The sequence below is a fragment of the Ornithodoros turicata genome, chromosome 6, assembly GCF_037126465.1.
Source record: "Ornithodoros turicata isolate Travis chromosome 6, ASM3712646v1, whole genome shotgun sequence".
Classification (NCBI taxonomy): domain Eukaryota; kingdom Metazoa; phylum Arthropoda; class Arachnida; order Ixodida; family Argasidae; genus Ornithodoros; species Ornithodoros turicata.
Window position 1 is genome coordinate 38,589,893 of NC_088206.1, and position 24,170 is coordinate 38,614,062.

Consider the following 24,170-nt stretch of genomic DNA (forward strand, 5'->3'; position numbering starts at 1 on the left):
TTAGCATGAGGAATGTGTTTACGAGCAAGCGGGTTACACGCAGTTAAGTGTTGCTTAGGATAACGGCATTTAGAACTCCGGCGTTGCTTTTTGTTGTTATCGTTTTTTTTTGTTTGTTTTTTTTTCATTTTCAACACTCCAAGCGAACCAATAAAAAATCGATCAAACGACCGCTGCCGTTTCGATCTTCGATGAAATGTCTTTCGACCAAATCATATGTCGGCACTGTTCCTTTAGAAGTCGACCAGGATGCACATTCCCCCAGGCTGTCAGTCGAGACGTTGCCCACCTCTGTGAGGCGAACAACGGCGAGACCTTTAATCGTCACCACAGTGAATTAAATTCGCCTACCTGAGGTAGAGCGTGGTTGACAAAACGTCTAAGAGAAAATGTGGCCGATGAACGGATATCAACATGGAACGCCGGAACAATAAATGCTGCACGCCATTTAATGAGGAACATAAAAGCGATTCCATTTTCTGCACCACTTGTATTGTAGAAATTGCGTCTGTTCTTTCTGTTCCTCTCTTTATTTTGCGGAGTACAGACAACGCGACAAGATCAGGAAGCAGTTCTGCAATGTCTGCTACCTTCTCCTAAAAGTGAAAAAAAAAAAAAAAAAAAAATGAAAAGGAAGAGTCGTCTTTCTGCAGAACGAAAATTCAAATCTCAGTTCTTCCTTATTCTCACTGATCAGGCCATATCTTCTGTTTTGTCGACCAACTCGTGGAGTGGTAAAAGTTGTTTGGATTTCTGTAAAACACTAACAACTTGGGGCAGTGTCAATGGGAACGTGAACTGGAGAATCGCAGCAAAAATTTTTAAGTAAAAATGGTAGACATCGATGCCAGCGAACTTATAATGGAATATCCTTTTGTGTCACTGAGAAAAAGAGAGGACGCCAAACAAAGAGACGCCAAACAATTTTTAACGTACACATACAAGAAAGCCTCCAGGAGATATATCTGAATCCTTGCATTTGCGTCAGGACTCTATTTTCTGACCACACCAGCTACTGTCGCTGATGCTGAAAGAAGTCTCAGCACAATGAAACTGACCGATAAAGAATATCCTGCGCTCAATTAACCATAAGAGATTTAAGGCTTTCTGACTTCGTAGTCAACCGAAAACATGATTATGATATCTCTAGACTATGACGCGTTGATTAACCAACTTGCGAAGAACAAGGCTCGAAGAAGGGTTTTGCGCAAATGTTCACTGCAGGCCTATGTATGCATAATATAAACCCTATATAAATATTGTATTCCAGCTTCTGCACTGTAAGTGAACCCGGACATATGTTCGGAGGGGACCACGCTCTTTGTTGCTACAGCCCTGGGAGCCGAGTGCCTTTCGGGCTAGAATCAAGTCTTTTGTCCTAGGCTGCCTCCATGTCTATGAAAATAAAGCTCAAATTGAAATCCATAAACAAGAAGGCGCTATTCGTTATGGCTACATACAAGCAGAACCAAGCTGTTACATAAACTTCAAACTGACACATTCAGCGGCCTTGGTAGTCGCCATTCATTCCACCTTTCTCACCCTATGACCTTGTTCCAAATGCGGGAGAGGAAGTACCGGCCTTTGTGGTCGCCCGCCTTTCGGTGCATATGAGCATTCGGATGTTCTGGACGTTCGGTGCTTACGAGCAGCTTCTCCCCTCCTGCTCATTTCCACCAAACGCTCAAAACCACCAACTTTTTTTCGGTGCATACGAGTGTTTGGAGGTTTTGAGCATTTGGAGGTTATAAGCATTTGGTGCATATGAGGCACAACCTCGCAGAATGTGGGGTGCCTTCGCCCGGCGAGCAAGTGTATGAGTGAGGACGCGTAGATTTGGTCATTTCAGGAACAAATAGCAGGCTGCTATAAACCATTCCCCCTTTTAATTATGGTGCAACTGTATTACTGACTGTGTTTCCTAATTAAATTACTGCTTAGCTGAGATGGTACTGTCTCCACCACAAATTAATGTGGTACCACAGGTTCATATCTAAAGGTATACAAAATACCGAAGGTATAAACGCAAGAGAGAAGTACCTTAATTATACCCTCAACTGGCGTAGAAGGTATAGCCTCGGCAATTTATACCTCCCACATGGTTTAAACGGGGTATAGACGTTGGTGATGAGGTATAAATATGGAAGTTTAGTCCTGGTTTATACCTTCGTTATACCTCTTCTATACCTTTTCTTCTAACAAGTGTTTCTCACGACAGATAAGGTGATGCTCGCACAGGATGGAAAGTTCATGGAAAGAATGCTGGAGAGGTGGAGTGTTCTCGATGGCATCACGTGGTGTGTTCTTACTCCTCTAGTACAGTGTTTCCCAAACTTTTGGCGGTGACGGACCCCCGGAAGCGATGAGAACCAATTCACGGAATCCCCCCCCCCACACACACCGTCACAGCCAGTGTATAACCAGCAACCTCGTCAGCTGCTGCGTGCTTTCGATACAGCTTCAGAAACGATTCCGGACTGGTTTCTTCTTGTTTGTATGTGTATGACGCGGACAAACGTGCATTGCAGGACTTTTCTATCAGAAATGAGAAGCTAGCCGTTGAAGCATGCTTGTAGCAATTTTGGAAGTTCTGGGTGTTTGGAAATCGGGCAGCATGTACGAGCACGTGTTTGTGGGGACGAAAATCCTCATTGAAATGTGAGAGACGGTCGCGGACCCCCATGGACAGTTTTGCGGACCACACTTTGGGAAACACTGCTCTAGTAGAGGAGTCTTCTTCACCATCAGGACCATCAGGAGGAGATGGCCTTCCTCAGCATGAGTTGGCAGTGATAGAATGTACAAGCGAGCGCACATTTCTGGCCCCACTCGTGGCTACTGCCGTTACAACTGACTAACTGGCACGCCTTTGCAGGCTGCCAAAGGTAATTTTTTTCTTGCATGTTGCCTACATCGTGAAACACTTGGACCTTTGTGGTGGATGACAGGAACATATGAAGTCCTATAATTTGCGGTGTTCACTCTAGAGGTGTCACCTGATGAAGTGTGCCGCTTTCACTATTACGAATAATCTTCGTCGGATTCGTTGTCCTCAAAGTTGATAGTTTTACACTGTTGGCGTTCATGTGGGGCGAACAGGCACCTCTGGCATCATTGCTGTTGTTTGACCTCTCTCTTTTATAGACTTAGGCTGCTCAGATGGAATCCTGTAGATCAAACATATGGAATGTTCAGAATCTGGCTGTCCACTGTTGAGATAAACCTAGTCACTTCTGAAAGGAAGAAGGCCACAAAACGAGATGATTTGTTCTTTCAACACAGTGCATGATTATCATTATATATGTTCAGACTGACAACCACAATGCAATATTTACTAGCAGCTTTTCTTTTTTATTTTCATGTATATATAATATGTGCTCCATACTGCACAATGATTCTCACTAGGGTTCCACATAGCTTCACAATGCGTATACAAAGAGGGGAGTCAAGTCCTGTAGATCACATAAACAAAATACAGAAGCCGACACTGAAGATCTTCAGTGTCGGCTTCTGTATTTTGTTTATAGCTTCACAATTTTAGTTTTTCTTTACATCGAGCCAGGAGTGGATTAAAAATTGGTACGATGTTAATATAAGTAGCATACAAAAATATTTCCAAATTAGGTCCACATGAACAAAACTGCACAAAGTGAATTGAAAAGAATGTGAAAAAAAAAAAAAAAATTAGAGAGCAAAAAATATAGCACAAGTGTACAACATGTGGAAAGAAAACACACACACACATAACCAGTTCTTGAATCGCTTGACGATGGTACCGGGAAGGCGGTTCCACTACAACGACATACGAGGAAAAAATGAATTCAGAAATGACTTCCTTGAGCATAAGGGAATACCCACTTTCTACGGGTGATCGGCACAATATGAGATATATGTAGGCTGTTGTACCAAAGATTCTCTGAGGTGATTATTATGAATGATAATAAATCTTGTCGAAACAAAGACTAGTTATTTTTCGACAAGTGCAAAGTAGAAGCAGATGGAGGATATGTTTCATAGCAGTGATACTGGCGTTGTAGTTACCAAATATGAACAGGCTGCCTTGCATTGTACTGTTTCTATCGAGTTTGAAATGTTGGTGTGGTCGGTATCCCACACAGAGCCGTGTCTTCCAACTTAGGAAAGGCTAGTGATTTATACAGTCACTCATTGTGTTAGTTGGAGTGGATGAAAAACCAGCGATGTAACCTGGAGCTCGAAATGCGTTGGTAGTGATGTGTTCAACATGAGGGAGCCAGGACAGGTTAGATGAAATGAAAATGCTGAGGTATTTGTGAAGTGATACCCAGAGACCGTGGTGATACTGATTCAAATGGAATGTTATTAATGGAATAAGTCATATGCACTTTATTAGAGCGAGAAATTATCACAGATTTACATTTTGATAAGTTGCATGTGGCAGGTATGATACCACCAGAAAGCTTAATGTGGTCAGTGTGAAGGACATAATTCCATATCAGAATTGGTAGTAATCTGACAACAGATGACACAATCATCAGGACAAAAATGAGGTGGATTTACCCAGAATTTGGTCCTTTGGGGGGGGGGTATATGTATGTGACGTATAAAAGATGAGGTGCAGCGCGCGCAATAAACATATGTTCGTTCCTCGATTCACTGACCGCTCCGTTCCTTCGTCACATGTACATGCTTGTCACTCAATATTGTGCAATCTCACCAGATCTTAGGGGGTGTCCCCTCCAGATATTTTTTTTCTGGGAGGGGGGTCTGGATTAAAGATGAGCGCGGTGCAGGTATCCGCGGGTACCCGCTCAAGTTTGTTCTTTGCGGGTACACATTTCGGTGTCATCGCGGTTAAGTTGCGGGTAGACCCGCACTACCTCCGCGGATTACGCTGGTATGCCCGCAATACCCGCAGGCGCAAAACCAACCCGTCGGATTTTGGTGTATTACCCGATTCATGGCGAACATTTGGCCCAAAATACTTTCCAGACGTTCCATATCCAACTCGTCATCTCAAAATAAAGTTGTTGTTTGCCACATAGGGTTAAGTTTGGCTATTTTTTACACCAAGACTGGTACATTTCGCATCAGTAAGCTGGCAACCATGTCAGCAGTGGCCACAGCGTACGCGTTGGAAAAGTGGCTCGCTAACGGACAGTATCCTTAGTAGCATCAATAAATCATTTCGTGCTGTCACGATCATGTCACATAACTGAAACATGCGTACGCATTGGGCTGCGGGTATATCGGCGGCTAAGCGGATAGGCGTCGGGATGTGCGGGTGCAGATGCAGGTTGTGCCCCCGCGGTTGCGGTGCAGTTGCGGGTACGAATTTTCATACCTGCACTCATCTCTAGTCTGGATAAACCACTGATGTAAGATCATTTGGAAGGTCGTTAATGTATAGTTATGTTTCGCTTATCAGGATTTCACATATCTGGAAAACTTGCATTACCGAGAACGAGCCTGCTACCATAGGACTTGGTCCAGGTTACCCTGGAAGAAGACCAACTTTCTGAGACATTAGCAGGTTGACTCAGTGCATGCTGTGGGTGTGACCAGAATTCTGTCACACATTACTATGAATTGCAATCAGCTCCCTTTGCATGATTTTTTAAAGTAACAATCTTTTTTGTTGTTTCTTTTTCTGGAGCTATAAAGGAGATTTTCAAACTTGTCGGGTTCTCCCAGAAAGGGCTAAAGATGGGACTGTTTGGTGGCAATTACTTTCAAATTGGTAAAAATTCATGTGCCAGGGAACAAACAAAAAAGGCACAGGGAGTAGGCGTGGGTATCAAATTTAAGGTTTTGCCGGAAGCTTGCTTGGTTCAGTTATCTGGTATCCAGATGAAAACGGACGACTACAGAGGTGTCTGGATAATGAAAAATGACTGTATATGAGAAAGAGAAGTGGTCCAAGGACAGAATCTTGGCGAACTCCAGAGAGGACAAGCGTTAGACTGGATTCATTATCGTTCATAGAGACAAACTGTGAGCGATTAGTCAAGGAATGTATCCAAGATAGAATTTTATCATCAATGCCAAGATTGTGCAATTTATGAAAAAAAGAAAGAAAAAAAAAAGAGAGAGTGTGATACGTTATTGGATGCCTTCGAGAAGTCAAGAAATCTGCAGTCGGTGCAGAACGTGTGATCCAGTGTAACACTAAAGTCATGAGCAAAGGAACTAGCCGCGTTTCACAACAATTGTTTTTTTCTAATACCGCGTTGATATGGAGAGGAGGAGGAACAGAATTTTAGGTTTTAGATAATGTGCGCTAGTATTGTACATGAAATTATGGGTCAATAATTGCTGCTTCTCTTGCACAATGCTTGTCTCCTGACAACATCAGCAATCTGATGCACCAGCATGCCTTCTGCTGAACTCCCCCTTCCAATTTTACACTTTCTTTATCTATGAATTCTAAGTCCATAAAAGTATCTGATGGTTTGAGCCCAGTGTGTGTGTGGTTAACTTTCTTTTCTTAGCCAAACTCAAGTGCATCTTTCTACATGCACTGGTGTGCCTCATATTATTTTCTTCATGAACTTACCTTGAATCTGTGTGAGGTAGAAATATTTTTAGCATTGGAAAGAAACATTGACAAGTGGTCCAAAGATTTGTCACTAGAATGTGCAAGTTTAGTGATGATTGCTCCAGACCGGAGCCGTATTTTCAAAATGTGGCCACTGAATAATGTAAAATAATGTGTAAAATATAATATAAAATAATGTTTTTCACAATCTGTGAATAAAATAATGAAGTGAATGAGGTGAAATTGATTTCTGGAATGCTTCAGAATAGCTACATATAGTACATTGACTTAAATTGCATCTCGGTGGAGGAGAAATATTTGTACCTAACATCGGAAAGGGACATGGGCAAATGCTTCAGAAATGGGCATTGAGGAGAAGTGTGTGAGGAGAGTGATGAAAGGATTGAAAAAATTAAGTGAAATTGATTTTTGGAATCTAACGTAGAATATGTTTAACATTGAAAACAAACATTGGCAGGCGGTTTGGAGATCTGCCCTGGAATGTGCAAGTTGAGTAATGAAAGAATTCAATAAATGACATAAAATGTGTTTCTGGAATGCTTCACAATGTCTACTTATAGGATATTCAATTAAATTCAATCCCAGTGGGGAGAAAATATTTTTAATAACAGAAAGAAATTTTGCGAATTCTTCCAGACACGAGCAGTCTTTTAAAAATTTTGCAAATATGTTAAAGGACAACGGAAACGAAATTTGTCCATTGCAAAAAGGGGACCGAACAAGGTGTAAATATTATGTAAAATTATGGTGCCATTAGTATTTTGCAAGTACGCCGTGCGGATGGCCATATTTCTGACGATTACGAGAGCGCTGGGCCGCCCACTCGACACGATCGCCTATGGAGCGCGCCAAGCATTGCGGGAAAATCTGAGGAGCGCGTGACGTCAAATATCTCTCGCGCTCCATGTGCGGCTGCCCGGCACAAACACGGCGAATTCTGAATAACGCCTGAAAATGTTTGATTCGAAGATCTTGTGGAAGTCTGAAGACAATATATCCTATGAGAGATGGGTTCGTACATGCTTCTTCGTCTCCGTTCTTTCCCCGTAGCAGGAATAAGACGTACGCCGAAACACCAAATGAAATGAAGCGAAATGAAAGTCAGGAACTCCAACAGGAGAGCCAACGTGCGTCACTTCCGTGGTCTGCTACGGCGGCGCGGCGACGCTCACCAGGGGCTCAGAGTACTCCACGGCCGAATTTTATATCGCGATTGTGGCGGCGTTTCAACTAATATACGCAAATCTAAGTCGAATTCCGGATTGTTTTGGTACACATCGCAATATGAGGCAAATAGCTTTGCAGCCTATTTTCGTTTCTGTCGTCCTTTAACAAAAAATTGAATGAAATGAAATTAATTTTTGGAGCCCTTCAGCCTATCTACTTATAGTATGTGGAGTTATCCACAACCTCAGTAGAGGTTCAACCTAACCTAATATACTTAACATTGGCAAACAACACCGGTAAGTGCTTCAGAAGTAGGCCATGCATGCAAAATGTGTGAGGCTAGTAATGAAAGAATTGAGTACATGATGTGAAATCTGTTTTTGGATTCCTTCGAGATGTCTAGTTATAGGATATGAAGTTATCTGCAATCTGTGTGAGGAAGAAATATTTTTAACATGGGAAAGAAATTGCTCAAGCTGCTCTGGACAGTAGCAGCGTGTTCAAAATTAGGCCTCTGTGAATAAAAAAGTGGAGTGAATGAGAAGAAACGGACTGCAGGAGTGCTTCAGAGTGTCTTTTTCTTGGATATGGACCGAAACTAAACCTCACTGAGGTGGAAATATTTTTATCATTGGAAACAAATATCAGCAAGTGCCTCGGAGATGGGTACTGCAGAGAAATGTAAGAGCTGGGTGGGGAAAGCATTGAGCAAATGAGGTGAAATTGGTTTCTGTTAAACTACAGAGTGTCTATTTATAGGCTATGAACCTGTACTGCATCCCATTGCAATGGAAATATTTTTAACATTGGAAAGAAATATCGGCAAGTGCTTCCAAAATGGGTCCTGCAGCGAAATGTATGAGGTGGGTGAGTAAATCATTGAGTAAATGAAGTGAAATTGGTTTCTGGAAAACTTCAGAGTGTCTACCTATAGGCTATTGATCTAAACTGCATCCCATTGGGTTGGATATATTTTTAACATTGGAAAGAAATATCGGCAAGTGCCTCGGAGATTGGCGTTTCAGCAAAACGTAAGAGTTTGGTAGGGAAAGCATTGAGCAAATGAGGTGAAATTGGTTTCTGGAAAACCACAGAGTGACTATTTATGGGCTATGGACCTAAACTGCATCCCATTGGGTTGGATATATTTTTAACATTGGAAAGAAATATCGGCAAGTGCCTGGAAGATCGGCATTTCAGGGAAATGTAAGAGTTTGGTAGGGAAAGCATTGAGCAAATGAGGTGAAATTGGTTTCTGGAAAACTGCAGAGTGTCTACTTATAGGACATGGAGCTAAACTGGATCCCATTGGGTTGGATATATTTTTAACATTGGAAGGAAACACAGGTAAGTGCTTGAGAAATGGGCAGGGCTGGGCAAGATACTTCAAAAAAGTATCTTCGATGCCGATACTCGATACCCTCAAAAATTGTATTTCCGATACTGATACAAGATACAGAACCGAAATTGATTTTCGATACAGATACTCGGTACTGTATCGTCTATACATAACTGAAATCCCGAATATAATACAGCTGGTGTTATGATTAGCGAAGTTTATATTACTGAAATCACAATATAATAAAGCTGGTGTTATGATTCATGAAGTTTACATCACTGAAATAACAATATAATAAAGCTGGTAATATGATTAGGGAAGTAAAAACATTTATTCGTTATTTCTAGAGCCTTTAGTGTATTTTTATAGCGCACTTTTTCTGACAGGGCTTGAACGTATCCGACCGCATGGATTTAATGAAGCTGCACTGTCTAAGCAGCTAGTCTTGTTAGAACTTTAAACTGAAGCCATGGGTACGTTGAAACGATCGCATCAATAAGCAGCCTAGCAAAAAACAATTCTTTAAGACAATGTTCTTCGTGCGTATCTGTCTGTGAGCACTTGACAATACATACGAATAAACCTGAAACTTTTTTTCTCCTGCTTTTATCGTTTGGTACTGCAGTACTTACTCGGTAGCCTCTGACTTTGCCTCTGACTTGATTTTCTTAGTTGGCCGTTGTGAATTGTGAGCTGTAGAACAGGTTACGGTGCTCAAGCTAAGCCGGCAGTTATTCTTTTCGCATGGCAGACGCGGAATCCACACTTCAGGTCAAGTGGACGTGCTCTTGCGCACTGAGGAGGGGGACATCGGGCAGCGCAGTTCCAGAAGCCGTGAGGTTGGTCCTGTGTAAGGCGTTTTCGGCGCGTCCGCCGTAGAAAGAGACGGAAGAGATTCTTCTCGAACCAACTAGAAGCCGCATGCGCCCACAAGCGTGTCCCAGGGCAGGGCCCAGGGCCTCCTCTCCGGGCGACCTTGACGATGGAGCGCGCGCGCGCGGACGTAAGCTTCAAACGAATTTCTGGTCGACGTGTCTACGCCGCTGCGGCCTGACTTGTACTACCGCCTGAGCGAGCGCCGCCGACCCTAAGTCTCACAACAGCCTCAATATTTGCATCTTTTTTTAGTATCGAGTATCGTTAAAATACACGATACACTAAAAATGTATTTTCGATACCGATACTCCGATACTCTCATTTTTGGCATGCGATACCTAATACCGATACACAAAATGTACCGAAAGATTGTATCGAAGATACATGTATCTGCGATACTGCCCACCACTGGAAATGGGTCACTCAGCGAAATGCATGGACAGCATGGTGGGTCATGAAATGATTGAAGTGATATGAAACTGATTTCTAGAAGGGTTTAGAATGTCTATTTATAGAATATGAACTTATCTTAAATATGTGTAAGGTAGAAATATTTGTAAAATTGGAAAGGTGGTGAGGAGCTGATGGTTCGGAGGCGTGATGCACCCTGGAAAGTACAAGCCGAGAGGTGAAATGAATGATTAAACGACATGAAATATGTTTCTGGAATGCTGGATAATGTCTAGTTATAGGATATGCACTTAGATTGAGCCCGAGTGGGGTAGAAATATTTTTAACATTGAAAAGAAATATCGACATGTGCATCAGAAATGGGCCATTCAGTGAAATGCATGAGATGCGTCATGGAACGATTGAGCAAATGAGGTGAAATTGATTTCTGGATTGTCTCGGGTGTTTGTTTACAGTACATAGACTTCAATTGAATCTCAGTGAGGTAGAAATATTTTTAACATCGGAATGAAATTTAGCAAAGTGCTCCAGAAACAACGAGCGTTTTCAAAACGTGGCCATTATGTGAATAAAAAATGGAGTGAATGAGGTGAAATCGGTTTCTAGATTGCTTCAGGGTGTCTATTTATAGGATATTGACCTAAATTAAATCTCGGTGGGGTAGAAATATTTTCAACGTTGGAAAGAAACATCGGCAAGTGCTGTGGAATAGACATCCTCGCGAAATGTGTGAGATGAGTGATGAAAGTATCGAGGAAATTAGGTGAAACTAATTTCCAAAAGGCCTCAGAATGTCTACTTATAGAATGGTGACCGAAATTGAATGTAAGTGGGGTAGAAATATTTTTAACATTGGAAAGAAACATAGGCAAATACTTTAGAAATGGGTGCTGCAGAAAAATGCATGACGGGGATGACAAAAGCGTTATGCAAATGAGGTGAAATTGGTTTCTGGGGACATCAGAGTACATATTTGAAGGATAGAGACTTGAATTGAATCTCAGTGGGGTAGAGAAATTTTTAAGATTGGAAAGAAACATCGGCAAGTGCTTGAAGAATGGTACGTGCAGTGAAATGCATGAGGTCAGTGAATAAAGCATTGAGGAAATGAGGTGAAATTGATTTCTGAAAGGCTTGAGAATATCTACTTGTAGGATATGCACTTACCTTGGCCTGAGTGGGGTACTAAGACAGGAGCAGTATTTCCAAAATGTGGCAATTATGTGAATAAAAAATAGAGTGAATGAGATGAAATTGATTTCTCGATTGCTTCAGGGTTTCTACTTATCAAACCTGAACTTATCTTGAGCCTGAGTGAGGTAGAGATATTTTTAACATTTCAAAGAAATGGGCAAGTGCTCCAAAAATGAGCCATGCATTTGATGCATGAGCATGAGCTGTGCATTTGAGCCGTCAAATTTGTGGGGTGAGTGATGAAAGGATTTGGGAAATAAGGTGAAATTGATCTCTGGAATGCGTCAGAATGTCTATTTATAGAATATGACTTACCTTGAATGTGTGTGAGGTAGAAACATTTTTAACTCCGGAAAGAAACATCAGCAGGTGGTTCGGAGGTCGCGCCCTGGAATGTGCAAGTTGAGTGGTAAAGCAATGAATATAGGACATGAAATTTGCTTCTGGAGTGCTTCAGAATGTCTATTTAGAGCACATGAATTTATCTTGACCGTGTGATAGGTAGAAACATTTTGAACACTGGAAAGAAAGATTGGCAAGTTCTTCAGAAATGATCTGTGCAGCTAAATGTGTGAGTGATGAAAGAATTGTGGAAATAAAGAGAAACTGATATTTGGAATGCTTCAGAATGTCTGCTTACAGGATATGGAATTTGATTGAATTGACTATTGAATGTCAGACTTATCAGTGGTGAGAAATGGAAAGAAACTTCACAAACTTCTGCAGACACGAGCCGTATTTTCAAAATGTGGTCATTATGTGAATAAAAAATGAAGTGAATGAAATGAATTTTATTTCTAGTGGAAGGGATGACATGTAGTTGTAAGCTATATAAATATAGTTAATCTGAATGAGGGAGAAATATTTTTAACATATGCAAAACATTCCACTGACATCTTGGCAGGTGGAGTGCAGGACGAATCATGTCATTTCTGTGCATAAGAAATTGACCAATTGGCATTAAATTAATTTCTAGAGCACAGCTTGATATCTAGTTATAGGCTCTATATATATTTAGTCTGAGTAGGGAAGAAATGTTTTTAAAACATGCAATAATTTCTGCTGACGGCTTGGATAGAATGTAGGACGAAACATGTAATTTCTGGAAATAAAGAATTGAACAAATGACATGAAATTCATTTCTAGAGCAGGGCATGATTTCTATTTACAGAAAATACAAATATATTTAGTCTGAGTGGGGGAGTAAAATCTCTATGGTTGACAAGAATCATCGGCAAGTGGTAAGAGATGCGTCGTGTCGATAAGTGTGAGAATTGAGTAATGGAAAAATATTGAGGAAAGGAGGTGAAACTGATTTCTGGAATATACAATGTCTACTTCTTTAGCAGAGTTATACTTTGGCTGGATTAAAAAACATCCTTGTGAGCACTACATTGAAATGCGAAGAAATGCTTCCGCCAAGAGGTGTGTCGCATGAAGTAGTTCATTAGTCAAATTAAATGAGTTCAATTTCTGAAGTGGTCTTGGTAATGTATTTGGCTTTGTATGTATTTGTCCCTTCTATGTTGTTCCAGCCTCAGAACATCAGTTCTTTCATGTTCAACAGTTGCCGCCTGCGTCGATCCCGTCGTATGAATGTGTGTATGAGTGAGCAAAAAATGTAAGAGTGAAAGGAGGATGAGTGAGAGAGAGTGGCTGGTTTGTCCCTTCAGATGACGCACCCTGGAAGTCGCCGAGAAGGCGTGTTAGCTTAGCTCAATTGGTAGAGCCCTGTACCGGCAATCCAGAAGATGTGGGTTCGACTCCTACAGCTGGCTATCCTTTTCAGTGACTTTCATCTTTCATATACTTACTCTGCAAATGTAGCCGTGGATTCTGTGCTCCTTCAGAAACGTGAAGTAAGGGGAATCCTGTAATAAAACAGCGGATATATGAAGAGAAGTAGATGTATTTAGACGAGGAATGCACTGATCAATTGAAATTTGGCGTCGGTGTGTTCCAAGATAGGAGGACTAGAGCAGGAAAATATGATAAAAGCATAATAATCCGTCGCTGCGGACGACATGCAGCAATATCGTGTTAACTATTGTTTAATCGTGTTAAAGAAAGAAAAACAGTTGCAGCAGGTAGAGGAACGACAGATCTATCGACATTACGCATTTATTTTCAATAAAAACGCTAAATTATTTCATATGAAGCAAGAGAACTTACGGAATCAATTCAAAAAAACGACCGGCCTGCCTTCACCTTGAGGTATGACGTCACTTCCTGTAATCTCGTTCCCAGTTGCTTTTGTTATGTTGAACTTGTTATTGCTTCCTCAATTTTCACAATACACAATACTTTGTACTTCAGCTTACCTTAGTATTTTTGTGCAAGCGGTAGATGTCCCACGGATCGTGGGGACGGGCTCCTCATAGGGGTTGCCGATTATGACATGGTCGTTATAATCTAGTAGGTCGTGGTGCCGACTGCCGACATGAAAACAGTGCACGGTCGATAAATTCCTGCCGGGGCGACACAGTTTCACATGCGACCGGTGCTACACGGCCTGCATGATGGAAGATGACGCAAAGTGTGTGCAACGAAAGATTCGAAAATGTGCAGTGGACGTGCACCCAACTGAAAATGCTCTTGTCGTCTCCTATGAACTGGAAGGCGTGTTTTTGGCCGGGACTGTGCTGGAACATAGCCGCGAGTGTCAAAAACTTATCCGACTTAAGCGTCTTAATGAGACCACTGATGTAGCCGCTCTAGCCCGAGAAGTCGTCCATAAATGCAGTATTCTCCCGGAGTCTAAGACAACGGAAGTAGAGCAACTCATCAACTACCTCCAATGCCGCGGAGATACAACTCGTTCTTCGTCACGAGTGTCCCAAAGGTCTGAAACTGCAAGCATCTCCAAAACCGAATCTTATGTTGAAATGCTGTACGAAGATGCTGCTGATAAAGTTCGGGGCTCCGCACTGGTGCTGCGACTTGCACGAAACCCAGAAAATCTTGGGGAGCTTTGTATGAACGACACATTGCTGTGCGCTTTGGCCCGTGTTCTTCGCGAAGACGGCCGGAAGAACATGGAGCTGGCAACTAACATCGTGTATATCTTCTTCTGTTTTTCGACATTTTCACAATTTCACTCTGTTATCACAGAATATAAAATCGGATCGGTTTGCATGGATTTGATCGATTTTGAGCAGCGTCGTCATACACAATGGAGAGAAGATCTTGCTCGCAAAGCCACGGAGGATGGTACAGAATATGAAAAGGGAGTCCGGAAATATCATGCACTTGCTAAGAGACAGAATCAGCTTCTGCGCGTTGCCTATTACTTATTACTCAACTTGGCTGAACACCCCAAGAGCGAGATAAAAATGGTGAATCGTGGAATAGTTCCTATGCTGGTTAAGTCCTTGGAACGAGATGATGCAGATCTCCTTTTGCTAGTTGTTTCTTTTCTCAAGAAGCTGTCTGTCTACTATGAGAACACAGCTGAAATGGCAAAGCTGGGTGTGATTCAGTGGCTGGCACCATTGTTACCCAGCAGGCCAGACTTACAGAATGCTCTTCTCAGACTTTTACTCAACCTCTCTTTCGACCTAGAGCTTCGAGCAGGCATGGTTAGAGTTGGCCTTCTGCCCAAGTTGGTGGATTTGCTGCGTGATCCCACATCGGCTCCGGTTGTGCTCTGCATCTTGTACCACATTAGCATGGATGATCGTTGTAAATCTCACTTTACATACACAGACTGCATCCCAATCATTGTCAAGCTGCTTCTACATTATATTGGAGAATGTGTCCCTTTAGAACCTGCTGCACTGGCAATTAACTTGGCTGCCAGCAAGCGCAATGCGCAACTCATTTGTGAACATCTTGATGCTCTAGTGGGGCAGGCTTTCCGTCACCATGACCCTGTCCTCATGAAAGTTATTAGAAATATTTCTCAACATGATGGACCAACTAAAACTGCGTTGATGGAACACACACCATTGATTGCATCTGCATTGCAGTCTGTAAAAAATGAAGAATTTGTGCTCGAGTGCATTGGCACACTTGGAAACTTGAATGTTCCAGAAATGAATTTTTCGGGCTTATTACAGGAGCACAGACTAGTGCAGTGGATAAAGGAAATTTTAGAGTCAAAGGAAAGTGCGGATGACATGCTGCTTGAAGTTGTTGTTCTTGTTGGCACAGTAACAAGCTGTGACGTAGCCTGTGCCCACCTGCTGGTTGAAGGTGGGATTGTCCTATCGCTGACAAACTTACTCGGTGCTAAACAGGAGGATGATGAACTGGTTCTGCAAATTGTGTATGCATATCATGGATTGCTGAGACATGATGCTGTGAGGTTGAAATTGGTGCAGGATTCTAAGGTGCCGGCATACCTGCTTGATTTGCTTCATGACCAGAACCCAGAAGTTCGTCGTGTCTGCAACAATGCATTAGATTTAGTGGCTGAATGTGAGCAAGACTGGGCAAAACGCATTCAACGCTCCAAGTTTCGCCAGCATAATGCCCAGTGGCTTGATATGGTGGAGAGATGCCTGGGAACTGAAGAAGAAAGTGACGAACCCCCATTTGCAGACTCTGACCTTCTTGAACGATTTGATTTACTGTCCAATGGCAGTTGGGCTTCTGATCCTTAAATAGTGGGAAAATGGATCAATAGTAGAGACAAAATTAGAGAAAGCAAAATTTAGTTAGGGGTAAGTTAAACCTCTCCTGGACCTACAACCAGACAACAACGTCAGAGTGTCAAGGGTTTATGGTGCCGGTTCTATGTCCAGGCACGAACTGCCAGTCTGTTCTTCTGTTCTCGTCCTTGCCACCTCGCCACGAGCCATTGTCGATGCCACCGCCTTGTCATCATTGCTCTTCGCCGAGGCTGACGACGTGGCAGGGTAGTTGCTAGGGAAGATTGACAGTTCCCAAGTTCACTTTGGGCAGGTTCAACTAAATGTCTGCCTTAGATTATTTTGGAACAATATCTTCTGCCATGTGTACCAGTTTGTATTCCTCTTCTTCAGGTCGTTAGAAGATCCCTAACAAACTCGATTCTACTACTGTTCATTGCCATTTTCATAGATAAACATTAGGAATGACAAAGCCACTCATGAAGCTACGACATGCTCGCAACACTTGTTTGTGCCTCTTCCCATTGAATCAAGTGACTGATTTTCTTCGGAGCACCATGTGCTCTTAACTCATTTCGTTGCAAACCATGTTTTTTCATGCCATATTGCGGGCATAGGGGTGCCTTCTGAACCTTCTAACAGGGCCCTGCTTGTTTCAACTTTGGTAAAAAATGACCAAGCTCATTTTGGAAATTTGGAGCTCTTCAAATAAGAACAGGACAAGAGGGATGACATTACCACTATTGAATGGGCATCCTTCCCTAGTTTCTTAGTGGTGCAAATGGTTGTGCTAAAATGTTGGTAAAAATTGGTCACTTTGCTCATCTGGTGTCCACATACATGATGTTTCGAGTGTGGAAAAAAGCAAAGTAAGAAACTGGTATTATTCTTTTAAATAAATAATATTTCCTATTGTTAGTCATTTTGACACTATATTAGTGTCCCAGTGTGACATCCCAAAGCTTTGCCTTGTCCCAACCAATATAGGAAACATAATATGCAAACGAGAGACACACACAGCTTCATGGCCATATAAGGTCCAAATTACTCTTAGATGAGGAATTACCAGTACATAGATTGCATATTTGACTGAATGCTACTTGACTAAAGGCCTAGGTGCATCGTGCTGAGACAGTGAGTCATCTTTTGTTATCTTGCCAGAGACCTTCCAGGATCATTAATCTCTGAATCACCTATGGTTGTTCAAGGGTTACTAAAACAGTGACAGTACCTTCTTGCAGCTCTGACACATGTTGTTGTGATTGTTATTCCAAAATGTGTTTACAGAAGATTTGCATAGAACAATGGCCTTGGCAACCTGCATGAGTGTGATATGACATTTCTCTGCAGGTTTGACATAAAACAGGCAGCTTAAACAGAAAGTGTACCCTGGTGGCCTCAAAGTGAAAAGATTTTTATTGTAGACTTTCCTCGTGTTAACATTTTGATTTGACTCTACAGCTAAATTGACACATGATATGACAGAAACAATGTTGAAGAAATTACCTCGTGCCATGCAATCAATGAGTAGTGAGATGAATAAGCAGTTCCTGCCACAAAATTGAACTTACTCAGCTGGAATGTATATACATTCTTCAAAGTTGTTGCAAGCCCTTACAATCTTCTTTACTATTCCTGTCTGCAAGTTTACAATAAAAGCACAGTACAGCACAACAGAAAATGAAAACTGTGAACATGCACCCTGCAGATCCACTGCTAGCATAGTAGGAAAGCACACAATTCTTGTCACTTTGTTATACATTTACAGCATTTGTCTTTATTTGTCTGTGCAAATGAAGAAATTTCCAGCAAATCCAGAACTCTTGAATTGTGTGACTCTTGTAACTGTGTCATAACTACAATTACATACGAGCACAGGCAGAGTGTTCGTGCACTGTTTGCTCTCCGTATTAGTGTTCTTAACTCCCACTTACTTACATGCCACTCCCATGACTGTTTCATTTGAAGAGCACACAACATGGTTGTTGTCTCCGTTCAAAAGTCTGCTATGGTGATGTTTTCATGTAAACAGACATTTGTTTGGTAGTGATCCTCTGTCACTGCTGTATTAGACACATGGAAAAATGTGTGAATATTAGGTCCTATCATCACATCCCGCAGACTGTCTTTGTCATTGTAGTATAGTAGTAGGCCTCCAACTGGGCAGAAAAATAAAATTATGTGATATCTTAAGCAAGCATACAGTGAAGTCAAGTTTCTGTGGTGACTCTGAATGGGAATGAAGTGACATCTTTAGTTGTGCTGTGCAACCTAATGCAAGTCATATTTGAGAGTTGACTTGGTACATGGATGTAGTGAGGGTTAGGAGAGTGTCCTTAAACTGTAGTAAATCTGTCAGTGCATAGAGTGTCTACTGCTCTTTCTTTTCCTTTTTTGCTCACCACTACTGCAATATAAACTGATCCTTTCTTACATATGCATAAGTTAAAGTTAAGTTAAATAAGATATGCATTAAAGCGCAGTATACATTCCATGTGCCCCCCACAAAGCACAATGTTTTGCTCCTTGGGAGTGCTATTTCCCCTGTCTTGCCCTTCTCACATTGCATCACTGTAGTATTGACAAGGCTCAGCACTTCATGCTTAGATATACATGCTACAGCGTAAAGTAGTATAGGTAAACGAATAGCAGAGGAGGTTTGACAAGTTGGTGAATGAAAACTGCAAAATGGGACAAATATGTGTTGTTTTAGTTTGCATTCATTTCTAATAGTGAAGCACATAAATGATGGACAAAGCACCAAGTACCTGGCATCATTGGCACTTTAGCAGTATACATTTTAGTGGTGTAAATTGAGAAAGTTATTACTGCTGTGAGCTTTTTGCATATACATACATTACATGGGGGGATGGGGGTAGCATATGTAACAAATAAACCCAAAAGTGCAGAACAAGCAAAATAGTCAATGGAGAAAACAGTATGCAGCACATAATAGGCAGAAATCCATAATAAGAGATCCACAGGATTAAGTACTTTTCAGGGTGATCTCAAAGGGTCGGTGTGTATTCAATGATAATTTTTGGCTTTATGTTGCGAGACAACTATATGATCATGGGCAACGCCACAGCAGTCAGTCTGTGGAATAATTTTGCCCACCTGAGGGTTGCACTGAAAGCTCAGCACACTTGTTTAATGTCCCTCGCAGAAGACGGGATGTCTAAGCAACTTGTACCCTGCCACTAAGTTGTTAGTGTCCTAGGCCAGGATAGAAACTGCATGGTGTGTATTCAAGCTTAGTATGGACGAAGGTAGTGTAGGAAATATGCCATACCACTGGGGTAGCTAGCAGCAGAGGAAGCATTACTGACAAGGGATGAAATATGAGAGTTCCATGATAGGTCTGAAGAAATGTTAGGTCCAACATATTTGGTGTAGATTGTTGAGCCTTTCGATACGCAGTAAGACAGCAACAGCTGAACACATTGAAAGGATAAAAGTCACTTCCTGCACTAAGTTTTGATAGCACAGAGGTCACATTGCAAGGTAACTTGATGAGCACATGGATTGTTCTGCATAGAAGACGGTCATCACTAAAGAGGCATATGTTTGATACAACACAGTCTGGAAGACAGACTTGTACAGTGAAGAATATTTAAGTTACATATCTTAAATACTTTTGTGAGTAACTTGATATCCTCCAAATACTTTCAAAGGTCAGTATTTCATACTTTAACTTAAATACTTTTTTCAGTAATTTCTATACTCATTTTCCAAGTTACTTTGAAGATACGTCTATGTGTGTGCCATGGAGGTGGAGCAAAATATTCTCTTTTGTCTCAGCAATGCGCTTTGTGCTGTGCATACGTATGCTTTAGTGCAGGGGTCTCAAAGACGCGGGCAACATGTAGCCGGCACTCTGCTGTTCTGTGACCCGAGGGCCCTTGACCACCAAACTGAAGGCTGTTGCTGTCTCAAAAAAATAATTATAATTAAAAATTAGGAATGACACCTGATTTTCAAGCATTGTTTTTGCCCTTGCTCGGCATAGTGCTGCCCCTTTCCATGTTAGGCAGCACATACACATGTGAGCACTTCTTGTTACCCATGAACCTCAACAAGTTACGGTCACCGCAACGTGGTCTTTGTGTGCACTTTGGTAAGCTGACACTGTACCTAATGTGAGAATGAGCTCATCTCAATTCTTACAGTTTACAAAGTTGTAGAAGCAGCAGCCTCTCCGGATATCATCCACAGGAAATTAGAATGGAGCACAGAGAGGCAGAGAAAAAAAAACAGAGATCGAACAGTTATGTACATGGGCCCATCATATTATTTTTTTAATTTGATTCATTTTGTTTCTCTCCGATTTTTTATTTTTTCAAGCTGAAACAGTAAGCAAGGGCAACAATACAGTCTGTATCAACAGAAGACAATTTCAGTGCTCTTGAACATTGTCATAATCGTTCGTGAAGAACTACGTGCATATTTTACTTGAATCGACTTCCATATTTTTAGCATTCGATTAGGAAAGGCAGCATATTTATTGCTCTTGCTGTGTCACGTAGGTTTTTTCAGTGATGACTTTTCAATACCATCCGGCTCCACAATAACTACACTACTCCTTTTTTGTGCGTGTATTATTATTTTAGGGTATGTTACATAATTACAGTCGTTTCTTTTCTGCGTGGCCCTGATGTGGTCTAAGGTCAATGCGGCTCGATTTGACTTTGAGGGCCATGCTTTAGCATCTGAGATATTCGGGACATCTACGTCCCTCTTGGGAAGGCGTAGTGTGCGCCTCGCGTTTGGGAACATGCATGAGGCGATGTGTTGTCCTGAAGGATATGTGGGTAAACCACTGAGACACCCATCAGGCAGGATAGAATACCCGTGCCGAAAGCCATAGCGACAGAGGCACGTAAAATATTAATAACTCTTTATGAGGTTAAAGCGATGTTAAGGAGAGAAACGACAGTAAATTCTAGCCGTTTCTGCAGAGCGTTTGTTCACATCTGCATGCACCTGTTCAGTATTGGGGGGTAATGTGTTAAAAAAACTTGGACTGCCTATCGGATAGTAATTCTGAAACGCAGTTGTTCCTGGGAGCTAATAAAGTTTTTTGGTAATGCCATTTTCAACTTCACGCTGTTCGTATTTCTTTGATAGCCAATTCCAACCATGACGTCAAAGTATCTTGAAAGTAACGAGTTACTTTAATATTTAATACTCTATCTCAAATGCCTTTCAAGATTGGGTATTTAGCTCTACTGAGTTACTTTCTTGCCGGTACTCAGATACTTAACAATTAAATACTTTTTGTTAGTATCTTGTACAAGCCTGCTGGAAGATCATTGATATGGAAGGAAAAGTTCTTCACAAATGTAAACTGATATTAGCCAGATAAGAAATTGTGAATCCATGAAAGAACTTGGGGCAAATAAAGCATTCCATCAAGTTAGGGAGACGGCTGCACAAGTCTTGCTTGAGTGACTCGATGAGGCTGTGGTGGATGCTGTGTGGTGAAGGTGAATGCTCAGCATGACATGAACATATGTTTCAATTACAGTGCTTGTCCATTTTCTCTCGATGGGTGTCATACGTGTCCAAGTACGATGAGAATTTGTTCCTAAGGAATTGAAACAGGCCGAAAAGGTGATTTCATGGCAAGAATGCCAGTGGTAGCCACTATTCTTTTGAAATATTCCTGACACTGCAAAAAGATGCTGTACATTGACTACATCGTTTGTAGGGTAGATCAAGTTGTTCCCACCAGTCACATATTCTTTGAGAGCACTTAGGCTACCATACTGACTGTTGCTACCACAGAGTATTCTTCACAGCTGTTTATGGCCTTCACTACTGGCCGAAGGATAAAACCCCCTAAGTGGAAAAGTATGTCACCTATCGGTAATCGCCAGGTCCTCGTCATTTCCTTCATTTCCAGTAGTCACAATTTGCTCTATACCCTGGGTCGGATGGTCAACCAGATATATAATACCGGCCAGTTCATAACTTAGTGCACGTGGAGTATGGAGGAATTGGCTAAGAAAAACAAGCTTCAGGCTACACTTTGCGCCATGAGCAGGGGTTTTCTCAACCCGATTACTGAAAACAAGTTTTCAAGACAATCTTGCATCATCCTGCAAGTGAGAAAGAATTGGTATTTGCCTTCAGACACATTTTGAGTACTGTATGGGTTGGGATGAGAACTCCTGCCTGTGAAGGTTGCCAATGTGTAGTACCTCCCATTTTCATCGCTACAAATTTTTCCCTAGCATGGTTCAGAGTAGGGAGTGCTTTCTTGTACTTCTCCATGTGCATGTGGTTCAAGGCAGCCCATCAAAACGAATACAGTGATGATGATAGTCAGTTTACAACTTTAGCAAGAACGCATCTCCCGTGGGCCATGCACCGCTTGTACGAAAATCCTAAGGGAAGCTTAAGTATGAGGTACTGTAAACATATTTTTATTGCGATGTATTAATTTTTCGCAAATCGCGCATTCAATCATTTGCCAAGTTAAGTTAATTTCGCGATTCCAGGGCTGTTTCCTTTCGCGGGATCAACATCAAGCTGTGTTCGAGAGCAAGATTTTTTAGCAGCCGCTTACATACATGCATTGCGTACATAAATACATTGCGAATAAAAATACGTTTACAGTGTTTTGACAAGCTGATGAAACAACAAACAGGCTGATGAGTGGCACTACCGCTAGCTTCCCAATTGCAGCACTGGGGAGTGGTGCAAATGACATGGTCACTATAATACATGAACAAAGTAACAAAATGCGTGAGCTGGTGTAACACGTATTGCTCTGTGTACCCATTGCGTTCTGTCCTCAAGCTCAAGGAAATACCCCCTCCAACACTATAATCTAGTAGGTTGTGATCTGGATGATAGAAGTGGGGACCAAGTTGTCTGGACAAATGGTATATAACAGTACTGAATAGTATACCAAATAAAGCAGAACCTCATGAGGCAAACAACCTTTGGCTGCCCATCCTGATCAAAAAAGTATTATTCTGGCAAAAAAGATCAACCTGTCCATTCATTCATCGAACCACGTTCACACATAATTTGACTCCTGAGAAATGTTTATATACCTTCCAAATGTCACTTCCAGAACACATCTGGGATAAACTACGGCAACGATACTTCAGCGGCGCAGTCTGACAGCGACACTACTTTGAGCGTATGAACCATAAGGACCTGATTATAGCTTTGCTGCCCAAACCTAACCTAACCTGATCTTCACTCACTTGATCTAAGCTGATATTGGGCACTGCCCAATATCGCCGCATTCCCGCTACTGCTGCTGGTATAAGTGTTGTTGCCGTAGTTTAGCCCACATCTGCACAGGTTTCAGTGGACATCAAAAATGAAATGTCATGGAGAAGTGAAGTACCACGGTATAATATGAACACGTGAATGCACCATTTGTGAAAACTGCCTCATTTGGATGAGAAGAAACAGCAGTCGGTCAGGTCTCGCAGCCCTCTGACTGAACTCTATGCAAAGGTAAAATCAACTTTATTTAGTGCACCCCTACTTTTCACCAAGTGCTGCAGCCAGGACACTCGTTGATCCATTGGCACCTCTAAAGCAGGAAACAAGCTGTCTCAGAGTTTTCAATTTTTCCTTTTCCACAGCAAGTCTTTCTTCTTTGAGCTGTACTAGTCGCCTCAGAAGATCTGGCTGATCACTGTAGTCCAAAGAATGACAGCTTCGTGATCGTTTAGGCTGCTGAGGTTCTGCTGATTCGTCCAGTTTGTGCTTCTCGCTGCTATTGGCAATTACTGTTTGTGTGGCCACAGCCTTCGCGCACCGAACGAACTGCACATCGTTGTCAGAAGGTGCCTTTGAAGGGGCATCTACAGGAAGAATCGACAATTCTTTGTTCATGGTCAAGATAGTCAACGTACCGTCAGAAGGCAACGGCAAGCTTCCGTTATTTGCTGGCTCGATCGTTTTTTTCGGTGGACCAGTTGTGGAAACAGTGTGCATAAATGCTGTTTGCGGGATTGACCTGATGCTAGCCTCCACAATCTGAATAGACGAGGGGCTAAGCACTGATGTAGTTTGGGTCTTTGGT

The 24,170-nt window shown here is 41.8% G+C and overlaps 1 protein-coding gene and 3 long non-coding RNA genes across 5 annotated transcripts in view; 2 read left to right on the forward strand and 2 right to left on the reverse strand.

Moving 5' to 3' along the window:
• The window catches only part of LOC135396560 (uncharacterized), a 22,290-nt gene extending 15,396 nt beyond the window's left edge, over window positions 1–6,894 (forward strand). Inside the window, exon 3 of the long non-coding RNA XR_010423436.1 lies at window positions 2,219–6,894. This is a non-coding gene — a long non-coding RNA (uncharacterized LOC135396560). The remainder of the gene's footprint in view (window positions 1–2,218) is intronic.
• LOC135396559 (uncharacterized) overlaps window positions 1,870–24,170 on the reverse strand; it is a 95,013-nt gene continuing 72,712 nt past the window's right edge. The window contains exon 2 of the long non-coding RNA XR_010423434.1: window positions 1,870–3,167. This is a non-coding gene — a long non-coding RNA (uncharacterized LOC135396559). The remainder of the gene's footprint in view (window positions 3,168–24,170) is intronic.
• LOC135396561 (uncharacterized) lies at window positions 3,179–13,757 on the reverse strand. 2 transcript variants are annotated; one of them, XR_010423439.1, is made up of 4 exons: window positions 13,698–13,757; window positions 13,340–13,396; window positions 11,841–11,913; window positions 3,179–3,233 (listed from the first exon to the last, which is right to left on the reverse strand). It is a non-coding gene; the product is annotated as an uncharacterized LOC135396561 (long non-coding RNA). The 2 variants fall into 2 exon arrangements; XR_010423440.1 differs by lacking the exon at window positions 3,179–3,233 and adding an exon at window positions 3,509–10,527.
• LOC135396557 (kinesin-associated protein 3-like) lies at window positions 13,771–18,310 on the forward strand. The gene has a single exon (XM_064627596.1). The coding sequence runs from the start codon at window positions 14,042–14,044 to the stop codon at window positions 16,127–16,129; it is 2,088 nt and encodes a 695-aa protein (XP_064483666.1). The 5' UTR covers window positions 13,771–14,041; the 3' UTR covers window positions 16,130–18,310.